Source organism: Nycticebus coucang, chromosome 1 (genome assembly GCF_027406575.1).
Source record: "Nycticebus coucang isolate mNycCou1 chromosome 1, mNycCou1.pri, whole genome shotgun sequence".
Taxonomy (NCBI): Eukaryota; Metazoa; Chordata; class Mammalia; order Primates; family Lorisidae; genus Nycticebus; species Nycticebus coucang.
This window is the reverse complement of record NC_069780.1, coordinates 46,846,028-46,863,468: the sequence shown is the minus strand read 5'-3', so window position 1 is coordinate 46,863,468 and position 17,441 is coordinate 46,846,028. Positions and strand designations below refer to the sequence as shown.

The following is a 17,441-nucleotide window of genomic DNA, read 5'->3' as shown; positions in this document are numbered from 1 at the left end:
GTAGGTGGGCTACAAAGCACACACTTGGTGAAACCCTGGTTTGAAGTGTGCCCACTTGGCCAGGTGAAAGATTGACAGGTGAGTTTAAAGTTTATTTATGAACAGTCTACCTTTGAGAATGACAAGCCTACTTCTTTCTTGTTCACAATAGGGATGAATTTATGATTTTTATGGAAACCAGGTGATTTTCTGGCTGGTGGGCTTGTCTCTCAAGTCAAGCAAAACTCATTGCTTTTTTAAGACCCCTTGCCAGAGGCTATGAAGAGGATTGAAACATATGAAGCCCAATGTGCAGTGCCTTGTCAGAATTTGAAGGTTGAGCAACTTAACCCTTTTATGTAGGCTCCTGTGATGTAGATTTAGGGTCTTAGGTTCAAAACAGATTAAGCTGGATTTTAAATATGTAAACATTTTGTGTTAATTAGTATCTTGAAAGAGTCTCAATCATTGGGTACAAAAGTTTTGGGGAAAAAAATCCAGAAGAGAAAAATGGTTTAGTTTATTTTAGCAACTTGGTAATCGTACTGATCCTTTTTCAATATAATACTTGCTACTCAGGGTGAAAAGTTTGGACCCTTTGCTGGAGAGAAGAGAATGCCTGAAGACTTGGATGAAAATATGGATTACAGGTTGATGTGGGAGGTGAGGATGTGACTTACTTTTAATGTTAAAAATGTTGTTTTATATTACTGTACCTATGAGTTAACATGAATTGATATTGATTCCAGATGAGTATTTAAGTATTGAAATGTTTTAAAGAATATGAGTAACTTGAAAGTTTAGTTTTTATAAAAAAAGGTAGAACTATTGAAATAGTTCCCTGCAGAGGGACGGAGGGAGGGGGGGTGGGGCCTTGGTGTGTGTCACACTTTATGGGGGCAAGACATGATTGCAAGAAGGACTTTACCTAACAATTGCAATCAGTGTAACCTGGCTTACTGTACCCTCAATGAATCCCCAACAATAAAAAAAAAAGAAATAAAAAAAAAAAAAAAGAAAGAAATAGTCCCTGGACTATTCTTTTAGAACTCTGAAGTTCATAACATATCATTGAAAAATAAGTTTTCGTGTGTAAGGATGTTTGGATTTCAAAATATGCATGCAGTGGATTTAGAATTCAATTTCTGTAAATTAAATTATGCTTTTCTTTTAATTTTTATTTTCTAGTTGTAGTTCTAATTGTATGCAGTAATTCTGAGTTTCATGTTGGCACAAAAATCTCAACTTAAAATTATCTTATCTTCACCAACATAGTTAAAGAATTGTGACATCTTGGATAGCCTTTTGTAATCTAAAGTTTTTCTTTTGCAGGGATCTGTATGTACAACTGTATGCTTTTGTATTTTGAGAAATTTCATCCTAGTTTATGCCAATTACATTTGTTGCTATTCTTTTTTAGTTAGAAGAAGGGTCTGAAAGAAAAGGAGAGGTGTAGAAACTATTGAAACAAAAATTTGGAAAACTCAGCCCCAAGAATTGTACAGTCATAAATTGCTTAATAATGGGGATATGTCTTAAGAAATGCATTGTTAGGGCCGGGCGTGGTGGCTCATGCCTGTAATCCTAGTACTGTGGGAGGCCGAGACCAGTGGATTGCTCGAACTCACGAGTTTGAGACCAGCCTGAGCAAAAAGCGAGATCTCATCTCTACTAAAAATAGAAAAACTGCTTGTAATTCAGCTTGTTAATATGTTGTTTAGGATAATGCATCCTCATTTATAAGTGAAATATGAATTTGTAATTTCCCTTTTATAATAATATAATTTTCTCCAATTTTAATATCAGGTGTATCCAGATTAAGTAGAATGATTATGAAGTATTTTTTTCTTTTTCTATTGTCTATAAATTTGGCATGATCTGTTTTTTGAAATTATCTTTTAATTTTATTTATAAATATTAGTTGTCTATTTTTTGAGACTTTGGAAAAAAATAATAATAAGAAGTTAATTGATGACTTCATACTGAACCTCAAGAGTCAAAGCATTCTATAATAGACATACTCTTATTTGACAATGTGAATGTTACTTTCTTTGCATTGTTATTATTATTATTGCTTAATGTTTCAAAGCAGCAATCATCTGATTTCTTTTCTGAATGTATTTATCTTCATTCATTCTCTATGAAGTTTTTGTTTCTAGTCCTTAAACATTGTTATTGTTATTAAATTTTAAGGCTTTTTAATTTTGTGAAGGCAAAAAGTGGAAACCTAATAAACACATGTATATGTAAAAAAAAAAAAAAAGAACAAAAAAAACTGAGGCAAGAGGATCTCGTTTGAGCCCAAGATTTAGCCAAGAGTTAGAGGTTGCTCTGAGCTATGATGCTACGGGGCATTCTACCCAGGGCGACAGCTTGAGTCTCTGTCTCAAAAAAAAAAAAAAAGAAAAAGAAAAGAAATGCATTGTTAGGCAATTTTATTGTTGTGTGAACATCATAGAGTATATTTACACAAGCCTCCATGGCCTCCAACCCTCAGGCCCTGAGGAGTAGCCGGTACTAGAATGTGGCCTGTTAGGGACCAGGGCCTCCCAGCAGGAGGTGAGCAGCAGGTGAGTGAGGGAAGCTTCATCTGTATTTGCAGTCGCTCCTCATGGCTGGAGTAGTCACTGCCCGAGTTCTGTCTCCTGTCAGATTACAGTTAAAGTGCTGTTTTAACTAAAAAAATGATGAAAGGAAAAAAAGTGAGCATTTTATTCCAAAAAAGAAAGCAAGAAGTGAGGAAAAAGAGGTAACTGGGCCATAAAGAAAATAGGAAGATGGTAGCTCTAAACCCAATTAGATCAGTAATTGTCTTAATTTCAATGAACTAAGTACTAAAATTAAAAGAATATTATTAATGAATTTGATCAAAGAACCAATCTGATGCTACTTAACAATTTTAAAATTCAAAGACACAGCAAACCTGAAAATAAAAGGATGGAAAAAAGATGTATTATGCAAATATAAATGAAGATAAATCAGATTTAACCTTATTAACATTCAACAAAGTGGACTTTAAGGAAGAAACAATACTATAAATAAATAATGTCAGTATACCACAAGGTCGTATATACGCTTCAAATGAAAGCAAAAACTAAACAAACTAGCAGTAGAAATAGACAAATGCCCAATCTTAGGGTGAGACTTAAGCGTATCTTTCTTAATTGCAGATAGAATAAGCAAGGAAAAACCCTGGACATGACATATAGATAATCTAATCAGTATAGTTAATACACATGACCTAAATGACAGATGTAGACTATTGTACTCAATAATAATTAAGTAGTCCACATGGAACACTTTTTAAAATTAATCATGGATCATAAAGCTCATGTTAACAGATTTCAAAAGATATAATCTCAATAAAAATCCTAGTAAGGTTTTTTTTTTTTTTTTTTGAGAAAGAGTCTCATATGTCACCCTTGGTAGAGGGCCATGGCATCACAGCTCACAGCAACCTCCAACTCTTGGGCTTAAGCGATCCTCTTGCCTCAGCCTCCCAAGTAGCTGGGACTACATGCTACATGCACCCATCACAACGGCTGGCTCTATGTTTTTTTTTTTTTTGGTTGCACTACTTGTCATTGTTGTTTAGCAGGCCTGGCCGGGCTCAAACCTGCCGGCTTTGGTGTATGTGGCTGGCGCCCTACTCACTGAGCTATAGGTGCCCAGCGAGGTACTTTTTTTTTTTTTTTTTTTTTGAAACTGACTCCAAAATCTAAATAAATGACTGCCACAGCTGTGAAGTAAAAGAACAAAACTGGAAGACTTAACACTACTGGATATCAAGGCTTTTTACAAAGGACCCTTATTTAATACTATGGTATTGGCACAAGACTAAACAAATAGGGGTGGTACCTATGGCTCAGTGGGTAGGGTGCCGGCCCCATATACCTAGGGTGGTGGGTTCGAACCCAGCCCCAGTGAAACTGCAACAAAAAATAACTGGGCGTTGTGGCGGGCACCTGTAGTCCCAGCTACTCCGGAGGCTGAGGCAAGAGAATTGCCTAAGCCCAGGAGGTGGAGGTTACTGTGAGCTGTGATGCCATGGCACTCTACCCAGGGTGATAAAGTGAGACTATGTTTTTTAAAAAAAAACAAAAAAGAATAAACAAATAGGCATTGCTTTTAACAAGGTGAAATTAGTAATATGGTGAGAAAGGGTGGCATTTTCAATAATTGTGTTGGGTGAAAATGATATTCTTGTAGAAAAATAATATTTTGACTCTTAATTTACATCATATACAAAACATTAATTTAGATGATTATAAATTTAAACATGTCAGGTAAAAACAAGAAACCTTTAGAAGAAATTTTGTAGGAGAATACCTCTATGATCTTCGGGTAGTCAGAGTTTTCTTAAGACATAATAAACACTAACTCTAAAGGGAAAATTATAAATTGGAAAACACTAAAGATAAGAACCATTCCTCAGAAGATACCATAAAGAGAATGGATAAAAAATCACAGAGTAGAAGATAACTTAATACATATGTCTACAAAATAATTTGTATCCAGAATGTATTAAGAATTTATAAAAATTGATTAGAATAAAGAAAAATGGGTAAAACACTTTGAATAGACATGTCACACAAGAAGATATCCAAATGTTCAATAAACATGAAAAGATGTTCAAAACTCCATGAATCATCTGAGAAATGCAAATTAAAAGCAAAAGATGCCTTGCTGTGTTCTCCAGAAGGATTAAAAAGACTGTCAAACTGACATTGTATGTCAAATCAGCACACTGAACCCCATAAATGCATCAATGTACAAGTTATGATTTAATACAAGATGAAAAAAAAAATAAAAAGACAACGTCAAATGTCTCCAAGGATCGTCTAAAACTCTGGTACTCTATTTCTGGAATTTTCAATTGGTATAACATACCCTTTGGAAAACCATTTAGTGTTATCAGTTAGGGATAATTATAAGCATGTATTATGACTCAGCAATTTTAGTAGGCAAATAAAAAATAGAAATGTGTGGCGGCGCCTGAGGCTTAAAAGGGTTGGGTGCTGGTCCCATATGCTGGAGGTGGTGGGTTCAAACCCAGCCCTAGCCAAAAACTGCAAAAAAAACAAAAAAAAAAAAGTGTATGTTACTAAAAGACTTGTACAAGAACTTTTGTAGCAGAATGATCAGAAGTTATCCTAAGCTAGAAATAACTCAGATTTCTTATCTACTTGTAAAAATAGACAAATATATTAGGTATATTCATAAAATATTGCATAGCTATCATGATAATGAATATGTTATTACTATGCTTAGCAATCAATATGAGTGAATCTGAGAAACATAGCCTTGAGTTATAGAAGCCGGAATACAATTATGTGATTCTGTTTATATAAAGTTCAAATGCAGGTTAAAGGTAATTGTAAATCAGGATAGTTACCTCATTGCCAGGGTAGTGATTAGAAGTGGGGACCTCCTTTAGTATTTTATTTGGGTTTCATCTACTTCATAGACCATTTTTTTCTTTTTCACGAAGATGGTGATTTCACTGAAATACAGTTTTTGAAGGAGATGATTGGTTAGATATTAAACTAGACATTTTGTTTATATGTTTTTCTCTTTATTTGCAGTTACTTTGTGATCACAGCTGTTCTGCTCTTGGGAACTTGATTCAGTACCAGGTTTCCAATGTGTTTCAGTTTTTGGGGAAAATGTTTTCAGTTGTTTAAAACCTTTTATTTTTCTTTATTATTTATGGAAGTACTTTTAGGTGTTTGGAACAAAGAAGTTTCTCTACCAAATGTTTTTCTTTTGCAGCTGATAACATTTTGTTTTAGGCTCTACATGGAATCACTTTGTGTAGACGTTGGTGGGAAAATACCACCTATGAAGCCTTAGGCAGTGGTTCTCAACCTTCCTTATGCCGCGGCCCTTTAATACAGTTCCTCATGTTGTCGTAAACGAAAATAATTTTATGGTTGGGGGTCACCACAACATGAGGAACTGTATTAAAGGGTCATAGCATTAGGAAGGTTAAGAACCACTGCCTTAGAGAATGCTGGGACTCCTAAGACAAATGCCGTAGTGCATTTCTCCTGACACTCGTGTCTAGTTAGGGTAAACACAGAGCAACTGCATGTTTCATGTTTTCTGGAAGGTCTGTATTTGTTTTGTGTTTGTCCTTTGTCTGCCCTTCAGAAGATGGCTTCTACCTAAGTTGTGTCAGCAACTCTGGTCATTCAGCCAAACTTGAGGCATGAATGGAAGAATGCTGGGAGTTTGTGGCGCCTGTGGCTCAGTGAGTAGGGCACCGGCCCCATATACCGAGGGTGGCGGGTTCAAACCCTGCCCTGGCTGAACTGCAACCAAAAAATAGCCGGGCGTTGTGGCAGGAACCTGTAATCCCAGCTGCTCGGGAGGCTGAGGCAGGAGAATTGCGGAAGCCCAAGAGCTAGAGGTTGCTGTGAGTCCTGTGACATCATGGCACTCTACTGAAGGCGGTAAAGTGAGACGCTGTCTCTACAAAAAAAAAAAAAAAGCGTAAGCCCAAGAGTTGGAGGTTGCTGTGAGCCGTGTGACGCCACGGCACTCTACCCGAGGGCGGTACAGTGAGACTCTGTCTCTACAAAAAAAAAAAAAAAAAAAAAGAAAGAAAAAAACAACTTCTGTCTTATTAGAATACATCCACTATATTTGTGGTTCTGATCACACTTTGTAGCCCTATGGGAATTTTATCTAATGTGTTGTAGATGCAGTTGTTGCAAATAACAGTAATTCCAACTCCAGCTTGCTTACATGATAAGGAAGGACATTATGTCAAGTAAGAGAAGTTCAGCAGTCAAGCAGGCTTCAGGGGTGATTGATTAATCAACTTGATGTTACCTAAGTTCTTTCCACCTTTCTACCTTGGCAGTGGATGAGTCCTCAAGCTGGTGGCAAGTATTAAGCAGGTTTCAGACAAAATAATGTCTATAAGGAACAAAGGCATTTTGTCAAAAATCTTCCCGTAGTAGATTTCCCCGAATCTGTCAGAAGTGGGTGACATGTTTATTCTTGAACTGACAAAGGGAGTCAGATTGCTTTTAATCAGGGATAACCTGGAGCTGAACTAGACCAGCTTTTTTCTCAGACTTCGTAGGAGAGGGTAGACACATGAGCAAATCTAGTGTTCCTTGAAAAAGGAGGATGTTCAGGGTGTATACTCAGAAGCAATGCCCCTGCCCATGAGAAGGACCACACTGATTGTTTCTTCACCAAGTATGTTATGAAAGCTTACTCTGCTCTAGATATGATGTATTTAGGTGCTGAGTTTGTCTATTCAGAGAGATCAAAAGATAACTGGCAGAAAAGGTAAACTGAAATGGCTGGGAGAAGCCCAATATTTGTATCTTTCATTATTTTCATGTTATTCAAATGTTTTGATTGGGAGCATGGAAAACACACTTAATGAAGGTGGTTTTGGTTATAAGGTCTGTTAAAACAACAATGCTTTTATGTAATTCTAGAGACTGGAGGAAATGTTTCAAGTAGAGAGAAAGTGTAATTGAGGGTAGGAAAACTGTAAATTGAGGGGAATGCACTTATCAACCAGATTATGATGTTTTCAAAACATTTACTTTTTATTACATGCCACACATGATGTAAACAATTAGAGCAATACATATGAAGACAAAGTCCCACGTTATCTTTTTTCTGTGTATCCATTCTTGCCGATATTTTTAGGTACATTTCTGTGCACATGCAGTGTGTAGATCTGACAAGAATTATGAGTTTCTTAAAGTAAATCTTACATCCATATACACGGTGTAATATTACTTATCTGATATGTAGTCACTGAGAGCCTTATCTTCTTCATTAATAATGTGGGCATGAATTCAGGAGGCATTTGTGAATTTTTTTTATAGAAGCTTTATTGAAATATAATTTCCATACCATAAAATTTACCCTTTTAAATGTATACACGTCACTTGGTAGTTTTCAGTATATTCATAGAGTGTGAAACCACCACCACTGTCTAATTTTAGAATACTTTTATCTCCTCAGAAAGAAATCCTCTTTATCAGTTATTTATTTATTTATTTATTTTGAGACAGAGTCTCACTATGTTGTCCTCGGTAGAGTACCGTGGCGTCACAGCTCCCAACAAACTCAAACTCTTGGTCTTAAGCTATTCTATTACCTCAGCCTCCCAAGTAGCCGGGACTACAGGCGCCTGCCACAATGTCTGGCTATTTTTGTTGCAGTTGTCATTGTTGGTTAGCTGGCCTGGGCTGGGTTCGAACCTGCCAGCCTCAGTGTATGTGTGCACTGAGGGTAACCATTGTTACCATAACCATTGTGCTACGGGCGCCAAGCCTTTAGCAATTATTTTTGAGTATTTTATTTACTCATTAGTATCTTGTGAAAATTTTTGTTTGAAGAGTGATGTTTCTCTAAGTAATCTTCTAACACATTAAGTTCTTATATTAAAATTTAGTTAACTTTTAAAGATCAATTTCAGAGAAAATATTTCAGATCCTTAGAAAGACCTCTAGGAGTTGAATGTGTACATTTTTGGATGTAAAAAACATTAGCAGTGCAGGAAATTTTAATGGAAATTGGTGTCAGTTTTAGTGCTTATTACATAAATAAAAATAAGAGTTTCATTAAATTAGGGTTCCTATGTTTTTAGATTTCTAATTGTATACTGGAAAAAGAAGCCATTAGCAAAATACGAGAAAATCGTCTTTAAGAAAGTTCAGTACTGAAGTGATTAGACTGATTTTTATTATACCTTCTAATTCTGTAATACTTAATAGTTCTATTTTGCTTATATTAAGAGCTAAAAAAATGAGGCCCAAAGGGGAAAATTTAAGTAATGTATTTGCATTCAACCCTTTCCTGTCTTTTCTAAAATAACACAAAGAAACTCATTTAACCTTAAGTGTGCAGATGACCCCTGTCCGGTATGGTCACAACCGGCTGCATATGGCTTTTGAGCACTTGATCCAGCGAGTACTACTGAGGACTGAGTTTTTGATTTTATTTTAGTTTTAATTAGTTTAAAAAACTGAAGTAGTATGTACACGGAGTATCTTTTTATAAACAGCTTTATTCTTTGGTAGGCCTACATTTTACTTTACTGTCACATTGTGAACACAGCATTGTAAAGTACTGTATTTTAGGGTATCAGGAAGGTGCATTGTTTTCAATATTATACAGCAGTTTCACTGACTTAAGCGGTGTGAGTGGAGTAATTCAAATAATTTTTGAAAATAAATAAAAGGATTTTCTCTACATTTTGATGTAACATTGTAAAGTGTTTATTTACATATTTTTTACAGACTGCATGATTTGCAATAATACCATTATAGATTCTAATTTTTAATTCTATAGAGCCATCGTTTGTGTATATTTATGTATTATAAAATGGATATTTTAATTACTGTATCGTTGCATAGAAATACTTGAGGTTGGGTAATTTATGAGAAAGAGGCTTACTTGGCTCAGGTTCTGCAGGCCGTACAAGAAGTATGGCCCTGGCATCTGTGTCTGGTGAGGGCCTCAGACTGTTTCCACTCATGGCAGAAGTAGAAGGAAAAGGGATGTTCATAGATCACATGGGGAGAGAAAGGAAGCAAGAAATGGAGGAAGGTGGGCTCTTTTTAACAGCCAGCCCTTGGGGGAACTCTCTTGGGAACTAACAGAATGAGAACTCACTCATTACCAAGAGGATGGCACCAGGGGATTCATTATTGGTCTGTCTCAGGACCCAAACACCTCCCGCTAGGCCCCATCACTGATATTGGGGACCAGATTTCAACATGAGATTTGGCAGGGCCAAACCATAACCAAACCATACCACCAATGTTTAGACTCTTCATTTTTTTTTTTTTTTTTTGTGGTTTTTGGCTGGGGCTAGGTTTGAACCCGCCACCTCTGGCATATGGGACTGGCACCCTACTCCTTGAGCCACAGGCACCACCCTGTTTAGGCTCTTTAAAGGCAATAGGCTGAATATCTCTGTTGAATATACTGATTATAAGTTAATCATACTATGGTTATGTCCACAGGCTAGCTATTATCTTGACCCATCTGAGGATTGGGTGGCATATGGGCAGGAGGTGTATCAGCTGGAGGTTAGGATGGAGTTCTTGGGTTCAGGACTTCCTAAGGATTTTGGATATGTGCTTCTAGCCAAAAAAAGGAGTAAGGTCTGTTTGGAGATAAAAGAAAGGACCGTTGCTGGGCTGGCGGAAGTAATCTGGGAACGTGGCATTTTGTGGCACGTGCAGTTCACTGTGGCTTGGGCTGTTAAATTAACAGAAGACCATGTTGTGGATTGAATTCATATTATGAGGCCCTAGTGCTTGAGGGAGGACTGGACTTTCTACACTCTTACAGCAGTAGGTTGACCCAAACTTCTTTTTTCTTAAAGCCAAAAGGAAACTCATAAATATCCAGTGGCTTTAGCTCTTGATGACTCTTCAAATCTAGCCCGGGCCAGACACGAGATACAATGTGGGCTAGGCCTTTTCTGTGAGAAATCTGCAGGTATCCATCTAAAGGTCTGGAAATAGGGACGCATTTCCTGGACTGCCCAAGGCTTTCTCCAGTTCTTTGATGGCACTCTTTTTCCTTCATGCTTTTCTTCTAAAGCATCTTCTCATCACCTCATTTCCAGTCTAATAATCACAGCTGGACTAGTAAAAGAGAACAAGCTGGTGGTTGATGTCATTTGATACATCTTCAGGGTTCTTCCTATGTTTCAAAAGTCAGTGGCTACTAAGGGAGTAGATCACAGGTGAAAAATCACGTACAGGTTCTAAGCAGAAGTTCCAATTAAAAACGGAGGAATGACATTTGTCTTCATGAGTGCTATATGCTTCTTTCATTGACACAAGTCTCCTGGGCCTGCTGGACAGGCTTTCCTGCACAGCAACTGTGCTTTTTGCTCATTGCAACTTTATTAGCAGCAGTGAAGGGACAGGCAGAGGGACAGGCCTTGCTTGCCCAGACCTGGCTGAAGGAAGGAGGGAGGGAAGGAGATTGGGGTAATGCTAGCTGGGGTCTGCATATGTGTGCAAGTGAAATATTTAATGTGATTTCAACAGGATCCAAGAGTGTGGTTTTGGCCAGCTAGGTTCTTGCTCCAAGAAAAAAAGCCCTTTTGGTTGTAGAGACTGCAAAAGAAATGATTTCAGTACTTGAAATTTCATTGCAAAATTATGAGAGCAAGCCTAAGTTAAAAGATCAAACAGTTTTCCATAAAATACATTACCTCTCTAATAATAAAAAGATCAGTTAAGTAAAAGCTGAAAAAATTACAAGTATTTTTCTTTGGTTTTAGATGAGTCATATGACTTGAGACATCACCCAATTAATATTTTCCATACTGTTAGTTTCGGAAGTCTTCCAGTTTTACAAGGAAATGTAAATGCTTGCCTTAAATAAATCAACTTGTGGTGTAGATTTTTAAAAACATGTTTACATGGTTAGTTTCTTTATAAGGGAATGGTGCTTCAGCTATGGTAGATCAAAAAAAATCCAGATTTATGAAAAATTTAAAATGTGAGACTAATGTTTCTCATATTGATTAATTCTACTGTGTGACTCACAATGAAAATATTTGTACAGTTTTCTGAAGTAGGGTCTATGAGAAATGTCATGGATTCAGTTGTTAAATTCATTTATTTATATGCAGTAATTTTAATCATTACCAGTTCATGGAACTATTAAAAGCAATAAAAGACAGTGACTGTTAATGGATCCTGTACTCTTTGCCTGTACTCTATGGTCAAGTTGTGAAAGGGTTTTACAAGAATTTACTGTATTGCTAACTCCAAGGTTTTCTTGAGAAAGGAATGTTTGACAAATAATTAAAGACAAAAAAAAAAAAATCTGATTGTGATTTATGTCTTCTTTCCCATATCACGCTGCAGGTAAATGAGCTAAATTTGAAGCTCCAAGGAAAGGAAAATGTTTTCATAACCAATCTGGTTGTTGAAACTTTTAATACAAATCAATAATAGTGTTTTTACACTTAAAAAAATGAATAAATATGAAGTTGATTTTAGTGGTAGTATACAATGTTATGTAAACTTGCTGTGAGAAACCCAGAGAATAAATTGATGAATGCTTTGTTGATAAGGCTAAGTTTAGAGTTGATTTCCATTTTTGCAGTATCTCTTTGAATTTAATTTCATTAATACTTTGTTGATACTATAGTTAATGAATTTGCTTAATTTGGATAAATATAGTTTTGAAATTGATAAATATTTTGTTCAAAGTCAGATCAGTTATCCTTTTGTCAATGTAGGTGTAAATATATTAAAGAACAGTGATATTTTGGTACTTGATTTAGTTACTGGAATGTTTCAAGTATGTTTGGAATAATTTTTTGTGAATCTATTTTTTAATTACGAATTTGATGAAATATAAACTGAAATTAAGTATTTCTGATGTAAATTTAGTGTACAAATTAGTATGTGATGTAAATATAAAATACATGCATATTTTAAAGATTTTTAAAGAATGTAAGATATCTCATTAATAATTTTGTATTGATTACATATTGAAATTATAATATTGTGAATATATTGGGTTAAATTTATATATTCAAATTAATTCAATTTGTTTCTTTTTATTCTATTTAATGTGATTATTATTAAAATTTCATATCTGGCTTTTGTATTTCTCTATTTTTTTTGGAAACAGAATCTCAGGCTGTTGTCCAAGCTAGAGTGCCATAGTGTCAGCCTATCTCATAGCAACCTCAGACTCAGACTCCTGGGCTCAAGCAATCCTTCTACCTCAGCCCCTTATGTAGCTAGGACTAGGGACACCTGCCACAATGACCAGCTAATTTTTCTGTTTTTAGTAGAGATGGGTTGTCACTTATGCTCAGGCTGGGCTTGAACTCCCAAGCTCCAGTGATCCTCCTGCTCTCTCCTCCTGGTGTGCTAGGATTACAGGAGGGAGCCACCTTGTGCAGCTTGTGTTACATGTTTAATCGACAGTGCTGGCATGGACGGTGTCTAGGTCCTTCTCAGGAATAAGGTCATGGCAAAGTTACAGAGAAACATTAATTCATATTTATGGGGAAAGTGAACCTTAATAGTTTGTACATCTCTTATTTAATTGTTGTGACATTTGGGACTTGATCTTAGTTTTAGCTCATTTCTCTGTGTTTGTGTATGTGTTTTAATTAATAGACTTCATTTTTAAAAGAGATTTTTAGGTTAACAGAAAAATCAAGTAGAAATTACAGAAAGTTACCATGTCCACCCTCTCCTTGCCCCCATTATTTTTTCTATTTTTAACATCTTATATTAGTGTGATACTTTTGTTAAAAGTGATCAGTATCAATTGAGGCCTATAGTTGACATTAGAGTTGATTTTTTGTTGTTGCTGTTTTGTTTTTTAAAGAGATGGAGTCTTTCTCTGTCATCTAGGCTGAGGTGCAGCCTTGAACTTGATGGCTCATTCTGTGGGTTCTGACAAATGCACATGTGTCCACTATTACAGTACTAAGTATCACACAGAATACTTTCTTTTGCCGCCTGGGACTGGCCAGATCTTCACCCGGCTTATCTAATTGTCTGAACACGGACTGCTGTGCCACCTAGTTCGGGATCAACTCCCTTTAGGTGCCGGGGTGGGCAATTCATCTTAGCAGGAGAGAGAGAGACACACACACACACACACACAGTCTTCGAGGGAGAGGAACAATCTTAGGAGAACGAATCTTAGCAGTCTTTGTAGAAGAGCGCTGAGCAAGTGCCCTCTGAGCAGGAGGAGCAAAAGAGTTAGAGTGAGTCTGTGAAAGAATGAGAATGAGAATCCGGACTAACTTCCCCTGCGACTATTTACACCACAGGTGTAGAGACTGGGAAGCACTGAAGCTCATGGTCTCGCTCGAATCCCTTCTCCATGCCCTTATCACTGAGGTGTTACCAAGACCTTATATCACAGGTATTTCTTATAGTTACACAGCGTTCAAAGCTTAACTCTCGCTTCTCTCTCCCATGAATCATCTGGTGTCCTACAAGTTTCCTTGCCCCCAAATCCTTCCTGCTCTGCCTATTCAGACCTCCTTCTCTCCTTGTATTCTTGGCAATTGATGATATTTTCATTGTCTTCACAGTTTTGCCTTTTCCAGGATATCATTTATAGTTGATCAGTGAACAATGTGGAAGGGTGCTGACCCCTGTTCAGTCAAAATCTGTGGGTAATTTTGGCTACCCTGTGATTTAACTATTAATAGCCTACTGTTGTCTGGAACCCTTACCAATAACATAAATGCCAGTCAACACATATTTTGTGTGTTCTATGTATCACTTCTTATAATAAAGTAAGAGAAAAGAATGTCAAGGAGGCCAGGAGGAGGGAGGGTATTTGGGGGGACCTCACCTAATGTGTATAATGCAATGATACATTTTAAAACTGTTAAGAAAAGAGTATAATTATCTTACCACAACAAATAAGTAAGCGTGGTGATGGATGTGTTAATTAGTTTCATGTAAGCATTTCATATTGTACATCAAATAAGTACACTAAACCCCATAAATGTATCAATGTACACAGTTATGATTTAATAAAAAAAAGAAAATCATAAGGAAGAGAGAATATATTTACTATTAAGTGGAAGTGGATCATCATAAAGGTCTTCTTCCTGGTCATCTTCATTTCTGAGCAGGCTGAGGAGGAGGGAGAAGTGGGTTGGTCTTGCTGTCTTGGGTGGCAGAGGTGAAAGAGGTGGAGAAGGTGGAAGGGGAGGCAGGAGATAGAGGCATACTTGGTGTAACTTTTATTCACAAAAATCCGCCTATAAGTCGACCCACACGGTTCAGACCGGTGTTGAAGTGTTGACTGTAGTTGACCTTTCCAACTGTCTTCTTTCATTTAGAAGTATACATTTAAGATTCTTCTACATCTTTTCAGGATTTAATAGCTCACTTTTATTGCTGAATAATATAACGTTGTATGATGCTTCACAGTTTGTTTAGCCATTCGTCTACTGAAGGGCATCTTGGTTGCTTCCAAATTTTTGCAGTTATGAGTAAATCTGCTATAATCATTTGCAGGTAGTTTTTTAAATGAACATAAATTTTCAACTCATCTGGGTAAATGCCAGTTTGTGTAATTCCTGGATCATATGGTTAAGAATAAGAAATTTTTATTATTTAAGAAACTGCTAAACTGTCTTCCAAAGGGGACGTAACCCTTTTTCATTCCATTCAGCAGTGAATCAGAGTTCCTGTTGCTCCACAACCTTGTCAGCATTGAGTGTTGTCAGTTTTTTGGATTTTGGCCATTCTAAAGGATGTATCTCATTTTAATTTGCAATTTCCTAATGACATGATATTGAAAGTTTTTTTCATATACTTATTTGCCATCTGTGTATCTTTTTTTGGATGAAGTGACTGTTCAGATCTTTTGCTCATTGAAAACACTGTTTTGTTTTGTTTTTGAGTTTTAGAAGTTCTTTATATCTTTTTTATCAACTAAAAGGTTTTTTTAATCAGTCGGTGGCTTGTCTTTTCATTTTCTTTGTATTGTCTTTCACAGAGAAGTTTTTAATTTTAATAAAATGAAATCTACCAATTTTTAAAAAAATTTTTATTATTGCTTCAGGTTCATTGAGGGCACAAACGATTAGGTTACACTGATAGCTTTTGGTAGATAAAGTCCCTCTTATAATTGTGTTCTTCCCCCCAAAGGTGTGCCATACACCTTAGCCGCCCATCCTCCTCCCACCTACCCTCTCCTTGCTCCCTTTTCCCTACTCCCCACCTTGAATTGATTTGAGTTTTTGTCTTATGAGGGTATGTACTAGATCATCTACAGGCTTCATGTTAGAATTGAGTACATTGGATTCTTGCTTCTTCATTCTTAATGATACTTTACTAAGAAGAATGTGGTTCATCTCTATCTAGGTTAATACAAAAGATGTAAAGTCTCCAGCTTTTTTAATGGCAGAATAGTATTCCATGGTATACATATACCACCGTACCAATGCTTTTTTCATGAGTCTGTGCCTTTGGTGTTATATCTAAAAAGTCATCACTAAACTCAAGGTTACCTATTGTTTTTCTTACATTATCTTCTAGGAGTTTATAGTCTTCTATGGTTTATGATTCATTTTGAAAAGTTAATTTTTTGTGAAAGTTGTATGTTCCGTGTTTAGATATATTTTTTATATGAATATTTAGTTGTTCCAGCACCATTTATTGCAAAGATTATCCTTTTTCCCCTAAATTGCTTTTGTTAATCATTTATTTATTGATTGGTAAAAATTTCCATAGATTGTTTTTTAATCAGGTGGCAACTTCAACAAGCTTATTTCTTAGGGAGAGAGGCCATAGGTATAGTAAAGTCGGAGATGACCTGTAGTCCCATAGACTTCTGCAGCACTTAGCTCTTGCTTTAAAATTATATTATTCTCTCTATTTGAGATTGCAAATGTTCCTTAGTGACTCCACTGACTTCCAATCTGTAAACAAGGTGGTGAGTTGTTTTTTTAAAAATCAAAACCCAATTATTTTATTCTTTTGCCTTTGTTGTTTGGCCAGAAAAAAGACATTCTTTCATACCACATTTTATGATTTCCTGGGCAGTAAACATGAAGTTGGTTTAAAGATAAGTTCTTTTTAATTGAAATCATTTTTCAGATAGCCTGGGGTTAAAAATTGGGACCAGGAGTAGAAAAGCAATCAAATTGTTAAATTGAAAAGTTATCCCAGGTAGGGAATGGCTTGTCATAGCCCCTGGCCACATAAATGACTGTTAGGCTAAACAAATGCTACCTTGATTATTCACTTAAAATTCCAACTTAAGTGATGTGGTACAGGAAAAGTAGCAGTGGTCAGAAATATGGGTATTTGAGGAGGAAACTATTTGCTACTTGTAAAGGTCATGTGTGTTTTAGAATCAAAGTCTTCTTTTTATTTAAGTCTTATTAATAAAAATACAACTGAACTCACCTTTTACTCACTTGTTAAACTTAAGATTCTGAACTCTGGCTCTTTGAAACTATTCTCAAAGTTAGCGTTGAAGTGAGTCATTTTTTAGTGAGTGAATCTTTATTGTACTCATGACAAAAAGATATTTTCGATTTGTAATAAACTATATGTGATATTTCTCATGAGTGTTTTTAGATAGGTTTTGGTGACACAACTATTTCAAGCTCTGCAGGAGAATGTCCTATAAGGGTTTGTTTGTTTTGTTTGAAGGATTCCTCTGGATTTGACTGATCTCACATGGCGCTGTAAATTTTTGTCAGTATTTTATTAAAGTTACATAAAGCAGAGTACATTCTAAATCCTCTAGAAATAAAGATGATGATTTTTATTTTTCTAAAATTTTGCATGCATTCCTTCATGTCCTAGGGAATTTCAGAGACTCCTAGTAAATAGAACTCTTGCATTTTTGTTATCAAATATATCTCTGATAAATAAAGCTTATGAAATTTTAATCTCACTCTGGAATATGCATCAGACCTGGGATGAATTTCATGGTCTTAAGTG

General features: G+C 36.0%; 1 protein-coding gene across 4 annotated transcripts in view; it reads left to right on the top strand.

The window, feature by feature from the left end:
- PRDM5 (PR/SET domain 5) overlaps positions 1 to 17,441 on the top strand; it is a 243,486-nt gene that overhangs the window by 25,211 nt on the left and 200,834 nt on the right. For all 4 annotated transcript variants that reach the window (XM_053573313.1, XM_053573370.1, XM_053573353.1 and 1 more), the window contains exon 2: positions 559 to 642. In XM_053573313.1, the coding sequence (XP_053429288.1) occupies positions 559 to 642 (84 nt within the window). The remainder of the gene's footprint in view (positions 1 to 558; positions 643 to 17,441) is intronic.